Genomic DNA, 19,608 nt, shown 5'->3' with positions numbered 1-19,608 from the left:
TGGATGTAAGACATTGGATAAAACTTAAAATCCACTCCTGGTTTTAAAAATGATAAAAACCCATAGCAAAACGCAAGTAGAATATCACACACACACATATGTATGTCCATATATATATTTATATATTGTATGTATTGAGCATGATGGTTCTAAAAGCATTTTTGTCTGACTTGCACTTGAGCAATTTGATGGATTAGCCGCCTCCGTGCCTTCCGTAAAATGATGCCGCGGCCATCGAGCCCACACAGGAGTCCTCCACTTGCTTGAGCACCAGCTTGCTTCTGCCCTCACCCCACTTGGATTCACCAACAGTTAATGTGCGTTGATTCACCAGTCTGTTTATGCCATTGTAGTTAGTATTGTAAAGTTATATACGTTAACTAAATGTTATGAAAACTGTTGCACTATGAAGGACAAAAAAGGAATTCCCGGGAAATCCAAGTTCATGCTTTTGAAAGGCTTGAAAAAGATGAGCCATTAAAAACCTGTCACAGTAGGTGTGAACAGGACAACTAAGATTTGTGGGGGAGCCAGTAAAAATTCCACACTTGGCTTGCTTTACTCAAGTCTTAAGTTCTCTTTCTTCTTTAAAGAGACTGGAACTCAAAGACAGCTGTAGATGTCCCATCAGAGGGTCCATACTCCCAAGAACAGATGCTGATCTTTATAGATCAGCACAGGAGTGTGCATTTATACATTTTAAACTCAAAATATTTAAGGGGACGTAAATTAAACTTTTTTTGATGTCCGACCTTAGTCTGCTGTTTCAATCAACTGGTTATATTATGTGTATATTTGCCTCACTTGCACCGGATATAATATTGAGGACTTACGTTATATTAGGAAGTAAAGTTATTACAGATGTGTCTGTCCTCTTCAAAAAAGCAACTGGGAAAAGATTAGAAATACAGGCCCTCCTCCATATATGCACGTTTGCTACATATTTGCTGTTGTGCTTGCTTTCTGTTTATGAACAGGTGCTTATCCTGTTGTTCAGAATAAGTGGGTATGATGGCTGGTCCTCAATGAAGAGTGGCAGGTGGGTTTCCTTCTAATGTTTATCTTTGTTAGAACATGACGCATTACTCACTGCAACAAAATGACAGCACCTTAAAGAAAGTTCAGCAAGGTGGTCAGTTATAAACTAAAGACATAAAAGGTAATAGTTTGGTTAATAATTTGCTATAAAATGTCATTTTAAAAAAGTACTATTCACAAAGATATAAATTAAATACGTAGGTCCTCTATGAAGAAAACTCTTAAAGGGAAATTAAAGAAGATTGGAAGACACTCTGTTTTTTGGATGAGACATTGTTCATCAAATTCTCCCCCAAATAACTTAAAATCGAAAACCATCTGCATATATTTGTTTGTAGATATGTTTGGATTTGAATAGCTAGGAAATTTCATAGAAAAACAATGGAAGGGGCGCACCTGAGTGGCTCAGTCGGTTAAACGTCTGCCTTCGGCACAGATTGTGATCTCAGGGTCCTGGGCTCGAGCCTTCGTCAGGGCTCCCTGTTCAGCAGGGAGTCTGCTTCTCCTCCCCTTCCCTGCTGCTCATGCCCTCTCTCTCTGCTCTCTCAAATAAATAAATACAATTCTTTAAAAAAAAACCAATGGGAGCGACTTATACACCCGATATTCTAGAGTACAACAGGACTCTAGTAACTAAAACTAACTGTAACCAAGTAAGTGTGAAGACTAAAGACTGCATGTAAAAATCTGAACTTGCTGGTACTCAGTACTGTGACCTTGCACAAATCAGATAATCTCTCTTTGCCTCACTTTCTTCATCTCTTCTCCCTACCGATGGCAGTATTGCAAGGGTTAAGTGGATTCGTATTTGTAGAATGTTCAAAGGAGGGCAAGTCCTACAGAAGGTACCTACTAAGTATCAGCTACTGTTCTATCATTTAGGAAAAAAAATAAGTCTAATCCTTATCTTCTACCCAATATACAGCACGCTAAATTCAAGTGGATTAAAGAATTAATTTTTTAAAAAAGTTTGTGAAATACTAGAGTAAGGGTAGGTAAATTTTTTGTCTAAAATAACACTGGGTTGGAACAAACCTAAGTGTGGTCATCAAAGCCAGAATAAATGAAAACTTGATTAATTTGCCTCTTTAAAAATAATGTTCTGTTAGAAAAGTACAACTAGGAAAGTACATTTGTAACGCATCAATAGAGCAGAGGAGTTTAGCATCCTTAGTAAAAGCTTAAAAAGAAATTGTTTTTTAAAAACATGCAATTTGAGGGGCGTTTGGGTGCTCAGTCAGTTGGGCGTTCCACTCGATTTCGGCTCAGGTCATGATCTCAAGGTGGTGTGCTCGAGCCCTGCGTCAGGCTCCGCACTCAGGCGTGGACCCTGCTTGAGGTTCTTTCTCTCCTCACTTTGCCCTCCCCTTCTAAATAACAAAACGAAACATGCGATTTGATAAATGCTGTTAGTGTCCACCAGATCCCTTTGACCAGCCTGGTGTACCCTTCCTCCAGCTGCTTCAGATTTGGGTACTAATGGTTTCACTCTCCCCAGAGCATTGCCCAGGCTGATGGGAGTCACCTTACCCAAAGATGCCTAGGAAGTTTTACACACACACACAAACACACGCGCGGGCACCGCCTTGAGTTCGCCCCGTGGCCAGTGCCTGATGCAGGGTATTATCACCTGGGAAGTTTTACACACACGCACACACGCATGCACCGCCTTGAGTTCGGCCCGTGGCCAGTGCCTGATGCAGGGTATTATCACCTGGCCATCTGGCCTCCACGGCATGATTTATGCTCCTGAGCTGGGAAAAGGCTGAGGAGAGGCTTCTCCTGAAAGCACATCTTCGTCTGTTTCTTCTCCTGCCCTGTCCTGTTTCCCTCATTGCCTTATAGAGCATGCTCAATAAATCACTAACACAAGAATCCTCATTTCAGGTGCCGCTTCCAAGGAACCTGACATAATGGAAAATTGGGCAACGACGATTGATCCAGAAAAATGCTCAGTAAACATGAAGATGCTGAACTTTTTTTAGTAATTGGGGAAAAAACACCAAAAGTGGATCTTTTGCTGATCAGGTTGGAAGATAAAAGATTTTAAAAATGAGAATTCTCATGATTTGGGGGAAAGGCAATAACATAATAGAAGGGGTATAATTTGATAACCTTACAGAGTCTTCTGTGATGTGTTTCTTCAGAAATAGCTGGTTGGGTATAAAGGGTAGTGGGTAAGGATATTCATTGCAACAATGTCTAAAATAATTGGAAAATGGAAAGCCAAATGCCCAATAATGGGACTAAGTGTTCCATTATAAATTGAAACATAAGTGCCATTTATGAAGATGTCTAGAATAACTTGTTCAATTGAAAACAAAGTTAACAAAACTAAATGTATAGTGCCTATATGCAATGTGCACAGAAATAATCAGTACCATGAAATGATTATTGGGGACGTTGCTTCCTTCCTTATTCATTCCTGTGATTGGCTTAATACTTGGTGAGCAGGTATTACTTGCTCAAGGGGAGAGAGGGATTTTTTTCCCCTTGGTGGGTAAAGGCAGTATTGTAGATGTATGACACCACTGGACTAAAAGTACAACCGGAACACACTTCGGGGGGTGGGGGTGGGGGGACTAAATATAAGTAAGGGTTAAGGATGGCTTCATGGAAGAAAGGCAGCTAACCCAAAGGGGTGGAAAGAGAAATTGTGCAGGGCTTTGGAGTGGGAGGAAGAGCTTTCCAGGGAGCTGACACAGTGCAGGAAAACAGAAAACTGAGTGCCTGGATTTTTTAAGGAACTGAAAAGTCCACAGAGTTGAAATTCAGAGTTTAGTGAGGAAAGTGATGAGAAATTGATGAGAATAGAGAGTTAAAGGCAGTCAGATTTCAAGGATTTTTGAAAAATGTTAAGGAGTTTTCATTCTGAGGGAAATGGGAAGCCACTGAAGAATTTTAAAGAGGTGAAGGACTTGACCAGATTTGCATTTTAAAAAAAATCACTCTGGCTGCAACTTAACGGACTGGTGGGAAGAGAGCCAGAGGCTGGAAGCCCAGCAAGGGCCATTTCAGTAATCGGGGGGGGGGGGGGGGGGGGGGACGCCATGGCCATCTGAGCTAGGGCGGTGGCCCCTGGGGTGGGAGAAGTGGACAGACTGCAGAGCTACTTAGGGAGGGTACTTGGTAAGAAGACTTGGAGGTCGATTAGAAGAAAGGAGGGAGGAAAAGAGAAGCAAGAACAACTACCAGGCGTCTGTTGGTCAATGGGACATTCTCTTCACTGAGGAAGAGACAAGACGAGAGACAGATTGTGGGCAAAGAGCTGGCTTAGGTGGCAAGACAACGAGCTTAAAAGTTGACCACCTGTGAGACAGGCGAAAGCATGGCCTGAAGTGTTTATTTTCTCCATTAGCAGAGGCGACCGAGTTGGCCTTGTTCGGATGGGACTTACCCCGTGTTGTCTCTCATGCCCTCCACCTCTGTGCTAGTGGAAATCTCCTTTGGTGGTGACTCGAAAGTGGTTTAATCCCTTACTCTCCTCTCTGCCCTCCCAGCTGTTGCGGGGAGGGGGATTTGAGGAAGGCATCATAGAGAACTTGGTCACATAATAACCTACCACGTTATGCTGTGGGACACACCAGTACCAGCAAGAGAAATGTGACTTGTGTCCTGGGTGCTTTAAGAGGAAGAGATGGGAGGACCTTGAGCCCTAAGGACGTGATGGGTTAGAGCCAGGACCCTAGCGGGAGGGAGACAATGGAGGGACTGAAGCTCCTGATGCCCTTGGGAGGTTAGGAGACTAGATACAAAAGGCCCAAAAATATTTCAAACCATCCTGACAACTTACGTGTCCGTGAGCAGCTGACCGGAACACCTGCTCATGGACCAGGCCTGCACATGCTCTCAGTGTTGGAGACACAGCAAAGGGGCCGTGTGTGTTCTTCGATCTGGGGTGAGTGTTCGGGATGGGGGACCCCAGTGCCAGTGTTTCACATTGGCCTTCATACATTTCCTAAAGTGCCAGACTTTTCCCATGACCTTGCCCTTTCCGATGGCCTCTCTGCCGTCCGGAACTGTGTGCTGTGCTTGAATAGCTCCAGCTCACCCTTCAGACTGCCCCCCCCCCCGAAAAATTCACCACCCCAGTGAAGTCTTTGTGGAATTTCCCCACCCCGCCCCTCCCCATCAAATGGTGTGCCTTTGCATCTGAGACTCTCACAGCACTCTGCTTTTTTACTTCTTTGGACTTACCACAGATCGTTACTATATATTTATTTCTGGGATTATTTCTTTAATATTCATCTGTTCCAGGAAGGCAGGGCAGGGACAATCTGGTTTTCTCATCACAGGTCTTAGCACCTGGTCCAGCACCTGGCAACAAAATGGCTCCCCTTGGAGGTCAGAAATCATTGACCAGGTGTGTTTTCTCGTGGGCAGCCTTTGACACCGACAGCCGGTGTCCACAGTAATCGTTAAACCTCAGATTAGCCCTGATGGGAATGTCCCAAAGAGCACTTGTTTAACTTGCAGTAATCATTCTGTCCACCAGGGGTCTCTTTCTCCCCACCACTGGGGCCCGAGGAACTTGAACTCCTCTATCCTGATGATGGTTTGCCCAGCCTTGCTGCTCAATGTGTGCTTGTGGTGTACCAACCACCACCTCTGCATCACCTGGGAGCTTGTCAGAAATGCAGAGTCCCAGCCCGCCCCCCACCCCCGCAACGGGAGGGATCAGAATCTGCATTTTAGCAAGATCCTCAGGTGGTCTGCATCCACGGTCAATACTGAGAGGTACTATTTTACAGGACATTTCTAATCCCAAAAACTTGGAAGACAAAAAACCCCATCCAAATGGCCTTATTCACATGGTTCTTTCCCACCATACTTATAGAAGCACTTAGAAAGAGGTTTAGAATTTTGCTTTTATTATGAATATAAAATAGACATACAACATAATATACATTTACACATTTACACTTTGCAGTCACTTTCATCTTTTTTTTTTCAGCAAATTCACTTCTGCATGGCCCAGCGGCCCGCACCTGCCACGACACGCCGCTTACACTCATGACATTCTCTTCACCTTAGTACAACATGTGACTTGGTAAGAAATACCAGGCCCAGGCATCCAACGGCTTGGCTTCACTGTCCTTCTCACAGAAGCCTTCATTCTACAGTTTCCTCTCCCGTCGCTACACGCCTCCCACTGCCCCAAAGGTCAGCATTAAAAATTCAGGAGAAAAGGGGGCTGTAATCATCACCCTTGTGTCCTTTAAAAACACCTTGAAATATCTTCCACCAATGAGGTGCACATGAGGAGGCACCAAGAGCATTGCTCGTTAACGTGGTCTGAGGACAAATCTACAGGAAGGCTCTGAAGTGTTATATACAAATTAAGCTTTGCTCACCAAATGGGTCACCATGAAGGATCTGAATACCAGTGGCATCGAAGTAAATAAATAAATAAATAAACAGGAATAAATAAAAATAAATAGAGTGAGTTTCACTAAGGGAGATTCCTATACCTATATCCCTGTGCTTTCTCAAAACTTCATTAGGTGCAGCTTTACAACAGGTGGATAGGAGCTGGATGTTAGGACTGGTTGCTCTTCTCTGGGGCCGTGCCTTCAAAATGCCAGTGAAGAACAACGGGATGCGAGTGGTACCATTTCCCTTAGAAGGAGGCTATGCGAGAGGTTTTGTAGGAGTTCTCCTTGAGGCTGTCGAATATTGCCTTGGTTCCATTCTGCCAGTGCAGCACCAGATCCATTGGGGTCTTCCCAGCCTAATCAAAATACATGAGGAAATTTGACTTCCAGATGGGAGGCATCTATAAATTCTACACATCTTGTGGTGTGCGTGCGTGTGTGTGTGTGTGTGTGTGTGTGTTTAATGAGGTAATGGATAGGTGTATGTTATTGAACTGTTTTATGCTTTCCACTATGAGTGATTTGCAGTTTATATTCAAATCAGCCCCTGTTTCTCATAGGAATGCTTTTGGCATTTCAGATTAGCAATGTTTTTGTTCGTTCCCCACCCTGTGGGACTGTCCCAGGTATTGGTAAAAAAAAAAAAAAATCCCTAGTCCCTAGACAGTAAGTGGCAAGAGCATTCCAAGTCATTTTGAAATTCAAAAAATGCCTCTCTACATCTCTGGTATCCTGCAGAAGAGGCATGGGGAGAGAGTGGTCAAGAATCAGCTCCTATCAGTTTGGAAAATGATTCCTGATTGATAAAACCTGTTGGTAAATGAGCGGCATGGACATCTTGGCTGAAGTCCTCAGGTGCTGTGCAGAACTATTACTGCTCCAAGGGGTGGAGTTTTCACACTGGGATCTCCTGGGAAATTTCATTTTTCTTGGAGGGGACATCATGATGTGTAAATAATTTTTGAGACCAAAACGCTTTTCCCCTTATGCATAGGTCTCAAGACATTTACAAAAATGAATACCATGTCACCTCTCAATTCTTGTCTTTAAATATGGAAAGTCTTACATTTTTCCACCCCTATTCATGTGGAAGTCTTTAACTCAGAGACTGCAACCTGGCGGCTTTGAGATGCAAATCAGCCTAGAGACCTGTTTGGTTTGGGCCCAAACAGAGCTTAGATTTTTTTAAAAATTGGAGTTAATTGGCAACAGTTGGAAATTAGGAGATTTCCCAAGTGAATTTGTGAACGCTCTGAAAAAATCAGAAGAGTTGGCCGGCATGACACCTGTGGCTTTACAGAGCAACAATGGATTAGCCACCACCTTTAGAAGCTACGTGCACAGAGCCCTGCAGCCACCATTTACATAATTTAGGTGATCTGCCTGGCCCCTGTGCTTATTTGAATTAGTGGCCCTGTAACCATTTTGGAACTTCCTACCTCTGTAGCATGTTCCTTGAGAAACACCCATTGGTACACATGATGACAGAGCTTGAGACAACAATAGAATAATGTACTATGCATTGTTTACAGTCCTCTTCAAGATGGTGTCCAATGGCTTAGTGGTCTTCTGGGGAATATCCAGCCATTGGATCAATGACATTAATAGTCCCAGGACCCTTATGCTGGGATCTAACTGATAATTCAAAACCATGAGCCCCATTGGTATATTTTGGGCTATTCTTCCATGAATTCCTTCAGCTCCTGTTAGAATTTATCTCCTGATTTTCTGGCTACTTACACAGTCTCCCCAAATCTATATGCTATTTCTCTCTGCTGGTAGTGTCTCACTGCCTGAAAGCAATTGTCATATTTTCTGCAGTTTTGGAGATTTCATTAAATCTACTCTTTTTCTGCTAATTAAATTATTAGACAAGACCAATCCCAATATGAAGGATGAGGGGATCCGACTATTAACACTTTCCCATTCAAGCAGCCTCTATTTATTTCTTCTATCCTTTGTTCCTATCACCAAGACAGTTTTGTGGGGGTTTTTTATGATAAAATATTCCTCTCAGTCTCATAGTAACACAATAAAGGGAAGAAATTATTTACAATAGAAGATGACTGGGGTTTTCTTTTCCTTCTTTGTAAAGTGATTCTCTACCAAATCTTTCAAATTATTTCTTTGGGAATTTATATCCATTCCTCCCAGTGATATTTTTAAAGCTTATATTAGATGATGTTTGTCTGGGAATTGGGACCATGAGGAAAAGTTGGCTCTCTTCCCTGGCTTGCAGATGAAGCTAAATTAACACGTACTTGTAGAAGGGACTTATATGAGCATTTTCAGGGCCTAAATATAGGAAATTATTTTGAGGATATGCAGATAAACCAAAGTGGAGAGTGGATAGAAATTATCTCAAAAAATATAGGCAAAATCATGGCTAACCCTGGAAGAAAGCGGTAGCACATCCTGCTGTTGTAAGGAGGGGAGGACTACTCAGAATTACTCGGATTTGATATTGATTAATTTCAGTTCATTGGCTCTCAGCCCCATTGACCACTGTGGAATTTTATCCCTTCAGGAATGGTGCCTGTCTTTATTCCTGACAACCCCAGGCCTTGACTCAGCCAGGGGTGGCCGGGGAAGACTGTGCTTGGGTTTGCGAAGGTGAGCAATTTGACCATCTCGTATTTTCAAACCCAAATCTTAAAAGAATCACCGGACACGGTGATTGTGTCATGATGCCTCCACCCATCTCTGACCAGGTGACCCGAGTCCTTGCCAAGGACTAGCAATGTCATTAGGGGAATGGACAGGGACATTTAAAGCATCACAAGACTGCCCCCAACCCTGAAATCCTACCACTATGGGAGCATTTTCAAGTATAGGAGATATGCTTTTGTGCATCAGAAAGCCAGCAAGCGGGGGCTGCTTGTTTTGGGTACTTACACAATTCTTGATGTTGAGGTCAGCCCCATACATAATCAGGAGTCTGATCATCTTGTAACGGTTCAGCCTCACGGCGTCATGCAGAGGGGTATCTCCTTCCTAGAGAAGCAGAGACCACAGGCTAAAGCGCGACCTGAGATCAGGACGTGAGTCCCACAAGCGTACCGGGCTTGGGGAGTGATTCCAGATAAATGAGGGCTGGAGCTGCGGGAGGTGGGACTTTGCCCAGGGACTCACTCGGTCTTTGGCGTTGAGGTCGGCCTCACAGGCAATGAGATGCTCCGCACACTCGTAGTGCCCGGTCCTCACAGCCACGTGCAGCGCTGTGCTGAGCAACTGGGAAATTGAAGAATGCAACTGATTTGCAGGGCTCGGCGACAGAGGCTGTCCCAGACCCCAAGGCATGTGTGAGGGGACAAGTGGCCACTATGGTGCCCCACACAGCATGAGATTCCAGCTGACCCAAATGGTGAGGTGGCTTTGGGAGAGGAGGGGGGAGGGGAGGAAGAAGCGGGGGAGGGGGGAGAAAAAGTGGGGAAGGGGGAGAGAAGGGGAGAAGGGAGAAGAGAAATAAATACCTTGTCCCGAGCACTGATTTTTGCTCCTTTATTCAGTAGCAATTTTAGGACATCCAGGTTTCCTCCACGGCTTGCCCAGTGGAGGGCTGTGGATTCAAGCTATGCCAGAAGGTAAAAGGACATGATTTAATGTAAAGATCTGGTCAGAGGAGTTGGTACTTGGTTTCTGAGACCCGGGAACACCAGACTTGCTAGGGCGTCCACGGTAGCAGTGGGCTGTCCCGCTCTGGACGACAACTACAGTGACTGAGAACTACAATTCATTGAGAATTTCTGCATGCCGACAAGGTGCTACGCACTTCCGATGGATTGGTCCTCCTAGCAACATTATGAGGTAGGTGTGACCGTACTCTTTTGGCAGATGAGAAAAACATGTCTCCAAAATAGTCAAGTTACTTGCCCAGGGAAGCACAGCTAGTAAGTATCAGAATAGATATTCAAACCCACATCTGCCTGGAACTTTTAGCCACTTTTGCCAAATATACTCAGAAGTTCTAGACAAATGCATTTTAAAATTCTGGCAGAACAAAAGTAGTCCCTTCCAAGAGATTTTAATCTGGATCTGTCACCTCTTCCTGTGTCCCTGTGGTTTTTTTCCTCATCTCTTGCTGGTTATCTGCCATCATTTGGGCTGGCACAGCCTCTGTCCCTCAAGTGTCCCCACTCATGGTCACCACACACTGCCCTCTTAGGAGGTGCCCTCTTCCCCACTCTGGTATATTCCTGGCCTTTTGAATCACACATTCATGAATGTTAGTGTCTTTTCATGCAAACTTTGGGGTTTTTTTAATTGCTTTCTTGTGTGTTTATCTTCGGGGTTCAATTTTGTTCAAATTCTTTGGACTTTTTAAATATCCCTCTTCCACTTTGCTATAAAGTCAAATTGAGCTGCATTTAAATAAATAAAGCATTTTCCCAGCTCAATCTTCGGTCCATAAAATATGCTCTATGCCGGTATTTGTAGAAGTCACAGTAGCTGAATTATTGAGGTCTGAATAGCAGCTACTTTCCATGGATGCAGTTCATCCTGCATGCAGTTTAGCCCCTGATCTCACTGATGGCATCTATCACATCAGGGGCACAGCTAGAGAATTCTGACACATCGCTGGCAGCCAAGGGGCCATGAGCAGACTGCCATGGATAATGGAAGGACAGGGATGCTGAGAGGCAAGGGCTGACTGTATGACTTCTCAGTGATGCTACTGACTTGATACTGACCCAACTCTCTGATGAGGATATTGAATTGCGTGCAGTGGCTTTCACTTCCTTCTTTTCCCTGGAACACTCCTCTCCTCTTCAGTATGTATGGAAAATACTTTCCACATGACCTAGCCGCATCTCCTAACTTCCCTCTGTATGGAGAAATGAGCTTTCCCCTAGTTCTCTCAGATCAATTTTCAATCCAATCAGCCCCATATTTCATCATAGGCTTTCTCAAGCTTCATATAGTCTACTTATTTTGGCTCATTTCCAAACAAAGAAATATATTTACCATATCACGGAATTCGATCTGGGCTCCAGCTTCCATTAACTTCTCCACAATTGCCAAATGTCCTTCTAAGCATGCTCTGTGAAGAGCTGTCCGTTTATACTGTCAGAAGAGAGATTTAAAAAGAGAGAGAGATAGCGATGCATATAAAAATGAGCATAAATCCTTTCTAACAGGTATGAAGCTGAGGACTCCGATGACCTCACTGATAGAAACTCGAGTGCTTCTTTTTGAATTAGAAATGTCAAATTTACTAAAATTGCCGCACTAGAACAGTGATCCTGCAACCGAGGTTTGAGTTTCCTGCAGGTACATTTCTAAGTGCTCAGAGGTCTATATGGAGGGATGTGAACTTCAAGTTCACAACTACCTCAACGCTGACATTTCCCTTTCTTGAATGTTGTGCCTTCGTTGTTTGTGTAGAATTTGCCATGCAGATCAGACGGTTTTCTCCCACCTGGGACATATTGCTAGGTTGAATATCAAAAAGTATTCAATTCTTTTTTAGAGAATGGGGGATTCATTTTTAGTTCACCTTCAGAAACGATTCTCCATTCAGTTCAGGGGGGAACGGATACAAAAAGATTAGTGTTTCTGGTAAGAAGGCTTCCTGTGAATGGATTAATAGACTATTTGGCCTAGAACAGCTGTTGGCATTATTCACTCCAGTGCCCTCTATATACAGACAAGGAAACAGAGGTCTAGAAAATGCAAATTAGCTGCTAAAATCAAATAGCCAAGTAGTGATAGAGCCATCACTTGAACTCAAGTCCACAGAGACCCTGTGTAGTGCTGATGTGTTTAGGCCAATCAAGGATGATGCTCTTGGGGCGCCTGGGTGGCACAGTCGGTTAAGTGTCTCCCTTCAGCTCAGGTCATGATCCCGGGGTCCTGGGATCGATCGAGCCCCACGTCGGGCTCCCTGCTCAGCCCCTCCCCCTGCTTGTGCTTACTCTCGCTCTGTCTCAAATAAATAAAATCTTTTTTTTTTAAAGGGATGATGCTATTATGTATCTTCCTAAAAGGGACTTGTTAGTCCTGCCTTATTAAAAGTCTATCCCAAGAATATAAAAAGTTAAAGACAAACTGAAAAATCAGCCAGAAGGATATGAGAATGCAGAAAATGATGCAATCCACAGCACGAACCCAGCCTCTTTTTTCTGGACCACTGCACTATCCTAATATGCTAGCAGCATCTGGGACAACAGCTGGAGAGACTGTTTCAGGTGGATTGCTTTTGGCACCATGTTAGCAAGGCTGAAGTTAAACATAAGAAACAAAATTAATGAGCTGGATTTTGCAGTGCTTTGTAGAAGCCTTACCTCATCACAGACATCTGGATTGTTCTTGTCTGACAAGAATTTTTCTACTACTGGCAGTTTATTCTCCAGGGCAGCCTTCAGGAACCTAGGCACATCCACAGGTTCTGTCTAAAGCCAAAAGAACAGCGTGAGAGTTACCGTGAGCTTTCCAACATCCATCCGATCAAACCCTCCACAGATATTTATTCCCCGGCAATATAATGCCAGACATGTAATACTACCAAAGCAAACAGTCCTTACAATGATTTCAGGTTCAGGTTCCTTTACAGCTGGAACTTTAGTCTTCCTGTATTTTTTCCTTTTCTTCAGTTGAATGATGACTTCAAGGTCTTCTAAATTTTCAAGCTTTGATCTTTGTTCTAGTTTTTTCTTCTTGAGCTAAAAAAAAATTCTGTATTTCAAAATATGGTGACAGGCACTCTGGTTGTGTCTAAACAAAATCTGCAAGGTCTGAGATAGGTATGTGAACAGGTGGAGCAAAAAAGTGAAAAAAAAAAACCCTTTCAAACTCATCTTTGACTTTGACTTAGTGACTTATTCAAGTATTTGGGGGTCTACTTTTTCAGCTAATTACCTTCATCTTCACTTCTCCTGCTTGTAGCATCAGCTTTTGACTCATCGGAGTTAGGATGTAGTCTGTAAGTGATGATCATGTAATCATTTCCATAAACAAACCCTGGATTTCTGTCGAATTTTTTATTTAACTCAAAAGAATCCAACAATAAGCGTTAAGCTCTGAAATATCAATGCCAATCTCTTTCAGGCAGCCGACAAAGCAGGGCTTATGAAGCAGACTTTCCTGAGACTACTACTAACTAATGCATGTTTTATCTGCGATTAGTAAGGAATGAAAATTCACACAGCACCACGGAATTTGTCAACACAGATAGTGAACACAGCCAAAGCCATGTTATTGAGTAAAAGAGGTCTCTCTTGCTTTGGACTAACTAGATGGTGTATGACATCAGAAATTCACTGGTCATGTTTCTCTTTCCAAGTCTTCAAATCACAACATAGTCATAGAACATTCAATCATTGATTCAGAATCCAGAGGTCATAGTCTTGCTAAAGAATTAGTTCCTACAACCTGTCCTATAGAAGTTGCCTCTTTATGGGTTTGAATTTGGCAAAGAAACACCTTTGGAATGGTTACATTTCTTTTGTTTCTCTCTTTTCTCCTTCCTGCCTGGCACCCCTGTCTCCTACCCCATCCCTGACTCCCCACTAGTGAATTCCATGGAAGGTCCTTACCTCTGCCTCTCGCTCTTTCTCAATTTTCCACTGTTGCTCCCCCAGGCTCAGGGAGTGGGCTGGAAGTGTCTTCAGGTCCTCTTGCTTCTCTAAAGTAACAGCAGCTTCATACTGCCCATCTCTGAAATCCTCAGGGAGGAACTCCCCAGTCTCCCCACTGCCATTCTTCTTCCCTGTGACCTGGGAGGAAAGAAAATTGTAGGGTTGGTAGTAGCTGGGCCTGTCCTGGGATCATTCTCCAGAGAGGATGCTGCAGCAGGGCCCTGGTCCTCCCTGCTTGGTGACAGCCACCTCCGCGCACTGTGCTCTCAGATCCCAGGCTGGGATGGGCTGCTGCAGTATTCCAGGATTACCATCAGACCACGGTCCTCCTCTCTTGGTAAAGCAAGGCTGAGGTTTGGTTGATATGTTTAAATGAACTTTAATCCACCTCATCACATTTTGCCTAGGAAAACTGCAACCCCTCCATGATTATTTAAAATTCTTCCATTTCAGGTACTTTTGATGACTCTCTTGGCCTTGAATCGTAAAAATTTCCAGACATCTATTCTTGCCATAGAACTTCTTCCCTAAGGCATCCTCATAACTACATGGGAATCCACGCTTTAGTAAGAAAACCCAAGGAGAAGATAATAAATAGGAAATACAGAGAAAATTCATCATGGCCAGCTTCATTTTTCCAATTTCACTTATTTCATCACTTAGGCCAACCATGTTCCATATACGACAGCAGAGTACCTGCGCATTATGCCTGAAGAAGGACATTTCAGTGTTCAAATAAAAATCAAGACTAAACCGGTTTTCCCGGCAAAACAATAACGGGCCTTACGTACCAACTCTTCTACCTTCATCACCATCATGTTGGCCTGAGGTTGGTTGTCTGTGTGTTTTCTCCGGTGGAATGAGTGTCTCGAGTCAGCCCTGCGGAGCCCCTCCACACTGGTCGGCTTATATAGCTAGGGCCGGGTGAGGTAATCTCCCAACCTGGGAACCCAAGTAACACCCCTGCCCCCACCAAGCAGCCAACTCAGAGGCAGGTGAATTTTCAGTCCAGACTCAGTGTCTGGGAAGCAGCCGAGGGAGGGGCTGACAAGCAACCCCAGTGAATATGTGAATCAGGAAGAAATGTGAGATGGCCATTCCTTTGGCGGTGACTACACCGCTCAGCAATGCAAGTCATCCTATTTATCGAGAAGCCAGGGGACAGCTGTGTGTTGAGATTGCACCACAGCGCCGCTCCTTTTCCTTCTCTGTCAGCTTTCACATGACTAGCCCTATCAGGAAAATGTAAATGCCCTGCATATCACACTGCCAGTAATATCTTGCTGATAACCAGACTTATCAACACTTCACTTGGGGGAAGTGTTGCTTCAGGACATTGTATTCCCGTCGGTAAACAGTCTGAGAGGAAAGGATCCGGGTCCTAATGGCCCTTGTCTATATCTGTTTGGAATTCTCTGGAGTGATGTCTAGGGCTAAAAAGGCCCCATGACATGCCACCTTACCATCATTATAAGAAATTGAAAGCATTCAGTAATGCACTTTTATTTTATGGTGTCACTGGCCATAATTAGCACATGACGTGCTTACTGTCATCTAAAACAGCATACTTACTAGGACCTTTTTGGTGCAAATGGTCCCCAGCAAGATTAGAGGAGATCAGTTATTAGCAGTGGCATGATGCTGATTGGGTCATAGAGCCAAAGGTCTCATGCTATCGGTAAAACGCTCAGCTGTGGGAGCTTGTCAAAAATGCAGATCCCCTGGCTCCATTCCAGGGCATTCTGAATCCATTTATGGTGGGTCCTAGGAATCTGTATTTTCCAAAGCACCCACATAATTCTGATGCATCGAGGTTTAAGACACATTGTTAGAGAGGCAGAGAGCTTTGCTCTGGGTAGGGGTGAAGAATACCCCTGTTTCTTATTCTGAGGTGTTAAATTATGTAAAAATATTTAGGTCTTTGTACAGTTCAAGAAGAGACTGGGATTGTACCTTCAAAGCCACTTAAAACCTTAGGTTTTTTTGGTAAGAGAGACAAGGGGAGAATGAGAGAAAGGAAGTATTTATGGATAGGAGTGCTCGTGTATTATGTTGAATTTCTGTATCTGCAACCCCTCAGACTTACCTGCCCACCAACATGGCTGCCATCCTCTTCTCCCCTTGGACGGATCAACCCATGGATGTCTTCTGGAACCGTCAGAATGAGACACTGACTGCCAAAGAGAAAACACTGGTAGAGAAGCACCCTCCTAATAACTCCTGTATCTGTCCTGGTCTCCTACTGTTCTTTCCTAAAAGGGGTTTTACTTAAAGGAAATCTCCCGGTGTTTTGTTTGTTTGTTTGTTTGTTTGTTTGTTTTGAGGCAGACACAGCTATTATGTCTTCCTCGGTTTCTCCGTCTGAGTAAGAAATGGCCATTGTAGCTTTTCCTACCGTTTCGCAGAGTTTTAGTGCCAGACTTGACCCAAACTGAGGATAGCATTAAGAGATATCTTGGGGAAGGGTCACGGGCTAAGAGTCTTGAATATGGAATCTCACAGCTGTCAGTGCCCTCCAAGTTCAAGCAAGACCAATGCTTTCATTTTACAGAGGGTGGTGAGGCACAGAAACATTAAGTAACTTGCTGCAGATACACAGCTGGTTGGTGGATACTAGGTTGAAGGGTTTTGATTCCATCCAACAGAAGCAGAGGATCACTGAGCCCAGAGCAGATTTTCAAGGGCAGCTCATACCTAGACGTACTCAGGACCCAACCAAAACTGATAAAAGGCTCTTCAGTGTTCAGATCACCTCAAAAAATGCAAGCAGAAGTATGTGGAATAGCGGTGCATCAAGCCCTCGTCTTCCTCTAGTTTTCCTCTCAAACCTGGCTGATTCTGTATGGGAGGCTCCACGAAGTCTTTTTTTTTTTTTTTTTTTTTGAGAGGGAGAAAGAGACAGCGTGAGTGGCAGGGAGGGGCAGAGGGAAAGGGAGAGAGAGAATCTCAAGATCTCAAGCAGACTCTACATCCAGTGCAGAGCCCGATGTGGGGCTCGAGCTCACGACCCCGAAATCAAGACCTGAGGGGAAATCAAGAGTTGGACACCTGACTGACTGAGCCACCCAGGTGCCCCTCCAGTAAGTCTTGAAGGGAACTTTACAGAGGATGACAGTTGAGGACAGTTCATGGAATGGGCTGAACTGAGAGAAAGGAGCGAGCTGGGCAGGTCATCCATTAATCTCAGGTCAGCAAAATCCCTGCCAGGCCTCTCTGCTCCACTGTCCCCATGTGGGGCCAGTCGGCGTGGTAACACAGGACAGGATTTGCTCTTCAAAAAGCGATTCTAGATGCATTTAGCTCCCTAACAACACATAAGACAAAACTGTATTTTCAAATCATTCTTATCAAAATTGAGAACAGAACTTCTCAACTAGAGGCAAGTTCTTTGTCTCTTGTTTTTTTAAAAAAACTTCCTTCGTATAAAAGTTCACCTTGTGGGGGAAGTTCTGAAATGTGTATATTTGTCTTGATCATACTCTCAAACTAGGCACCACCCTGCCTTACCAAGAGGAATTGAGAGACAAAAGCTCCCAGCTGGTTCTACCATTATTTAGCAACCCAGCGTCAGCCACCGATGGACAGAATGAGCGGGAAATGATTCCCGGGCTTTGTCCTAGTTACCTCATGGGACTTTCACCCGGTTTCCACAGGATTTATGCATTTCAGTGGGACCAGAATCAGAAGCCTGTTTCCAGCCAGAGAGAGTGAGAGGCGAAGGAGCAGAGCCCATGGTGCTTACTACTGTCCCCCGAGTTCCAAAGATGGGCCCAGACACCACCCCAGTAATTGTGCCGCAGCTCCACTCCAAGGACGATCTCGTCTTTCCAAATCTGGGGACATTCTACTTCTATTGTACTTCTTTGTGCTTCTACTAAGATATTTCTTTCTTACTATATTTTCTTAGCTACGTAAGTAATCAATGTGTGTCATTGTTGAAAAGTAAAATGACACAGAATGTTGCTTATTTGCAATCTTACCAAGTGTTGATTCGATACTTGATTTTTTTCACCTGATAACGTGTCTTAGCGCTCATCTTCTACCAGCACAAACCAATCTCTTTCATTATTTTAATCAACTGCGTAGATTTCCATGTGTGGACAGACTGTTACTTATTTAGCCACTCTCCCATCTAGGGATATTTAGGCTGTTTTTCAAAACAGGCACTTTTATTTGCTACAATCAAAGACATTTTGTAGCACATAAAATTTTATTGTTATTAACACTCCTTGTCCTTAGAACACCCACCTCAATACTAAAAGGAATGACTCCAAGGACTGTAGCCAGATTCTGACTCAGAAGATACCTTGTTCCACTGTTGCACTTATAATTGCTCATTTTGCCATCCCTCTTAATAGCCTTCCCAGAGCCAGCAGCTACTCACCTCCCTTGGCTCAGAGAAGTGGCTGACTTTGCCTGACTGGGAATCCAAGTATCCTTACAGCCAAGCCATGGCTCAGTTACACACTTGAAAATGCCAAAGGCAGGTCATAAAATGAAGCAAACAAGGGTCAAGGTTGTTTCTCCACCCCCACCAACCAGGAATGGAATCATCTGGATTTGCAAAGCTGAACACACTGGGGACACATTTGAGCAGGGTGGTATCTGCCTTCATCTCCTCTCAAAGGACAAAGGTAAGACTAAAGTCCTCTTCTACCCAGGGCTCTGGGTACAAAGTGCATGCACCCTACTTATAAGCAACAGGGCGCAAGCTTCCTTTTTGCGGGTATCGGCGGCCCCCAGAGGGAGAGGTGGGTGAGGGCTGTAGGTCTCACCTCCACACCTTATAGCAGGTGCCTTGTTATAGTAAATTACATGTCTCAACCCAAATTCTGCCACACATATGAACCCATGTCAGCCAACAGGCACACACGGCCACGTGGACTGTTCTATAAACTCGAGGAAACCGGCCCCATTTTAGGCCCTCATACAACAAACAGCAATAAAAGCTTCAGTTGAGGCAAATGACACCACATCCTAGCAGCAAATGTCAGCTAATTTTCTGGTCTAATCAGATGACAGAACATTCCGCGTATGGCCCAACACAAGATCTGACAAAGTCCTTGTACTCACTACAGGCCTAGGACTCCAAAGGTCATAACAAAATGTCTGACACATAGTAGGGCTAAATATCTAGCTAACACCTGGCAGTATTGTTAGATGCTTTTCTCGCCACACCACATATCTTGAATCCTCCTTTCAAGGACAAATAATTTGTAATATTGCTAATTAACAAAGAATTCTTTAGTACTAATAAGAGATAAAGATGGTTAAAGGACTTGTGGTACCCTCTTCCGGAACATGCATGGCTGATAGGCTCTTATAAATCCTAACTCACCCCAACAAGTGCCCTGTGCCAGTTAGGGCAACTCAGATGTGAATTAACATATCCCAGGGCCATTAGGAAGGCAGGGCTGGGTGCATCTTAGAATTGGCTATGAAGCTTTTAAAAGATGCTAATACTCCAGCCTTACCTTAGGTAAATGAAATCTGAATCTTTGCTCTAAGTTCCAGGTATTGGCATTCAAAAAAATTCTCCAGTTGATTCTAATTTCCATCCAGCTTTGAGAATACCGGCACAGGATATAGATTTAAGTGAATATGTATGTAAATAAATG

General features: G+C 43.9%; 1 protein-coding gene and 1 long non-coding RNA gene across 2 annotated transcripts; one reads left to right on the top strand and one right to left on the bottom strand.

Moving 5' to 3' along the window:
• The first annotated feature begins 76 nt into the window (after positions 1–76).
• LOC114205427 (uncharacterized) lies at positions 77–3,057 on the top strand. The gene is made up of 3 exons (XR_003608394.1): positions 77–317; positions 978–1,039; positions 2,926–3,057. It is a non-coding gene; the product is annotated as an uncharacterized LOC114205427 (long non-coding RNA).
• A 3,601-nt stretch (positions 3,058–6,658) lies between these two features.
• Positions 6,659–14,991, bottom strand: ANKRD1 (ankyrin repeat domain 1). Its single transcript, XM_028098916.2, has 9 exons — positions 14,782–14,991; positions 13,949–14,128; positions 12,938–13,075; positions 12,698–12,805; positions 11,379–11,477; positions 9,887–9,985; positions 9,546–9,644; positions 9,309–9,407; positions 6,659–6,769 (listed from the first exon to the last, which is right to left on the bottom strand). The coding sequence occupies exons 1-9, from the start codon at positions 14,806–14,808 to the stop codon at positions 6,659–6,661; spliced, it is 960 nt and encodes a 319-aa protein (XP_027954717.2). The 5' UTR covers positions 14,809–14,991.
• Between the last annotated feature and the right edge of the window lie 4,617 nt (positions 14,992–19,608).

This window comes from Eumetopias jubatus, unplaced genomic scaffold, assembly GCF_037043125.1.
Source record: "Eumetopias jubatus isolate StellerSeaLion01/CBP00866 unplaced genomic scaffold, mEumJub1_p1.0 scaffold_17, whole genome shotgun sequence".
NCBI lineage: Eukaryota > Metazoa > Chordata > Mammalia > Carnivora > Otariidae > Eumetopias > Eumetopias jubatus.
The sequence above is the reverse complement of the archived record's forward strand: the minus strand, read 5'-3'. Positions and strand labels throughout refer to the sequence as shown.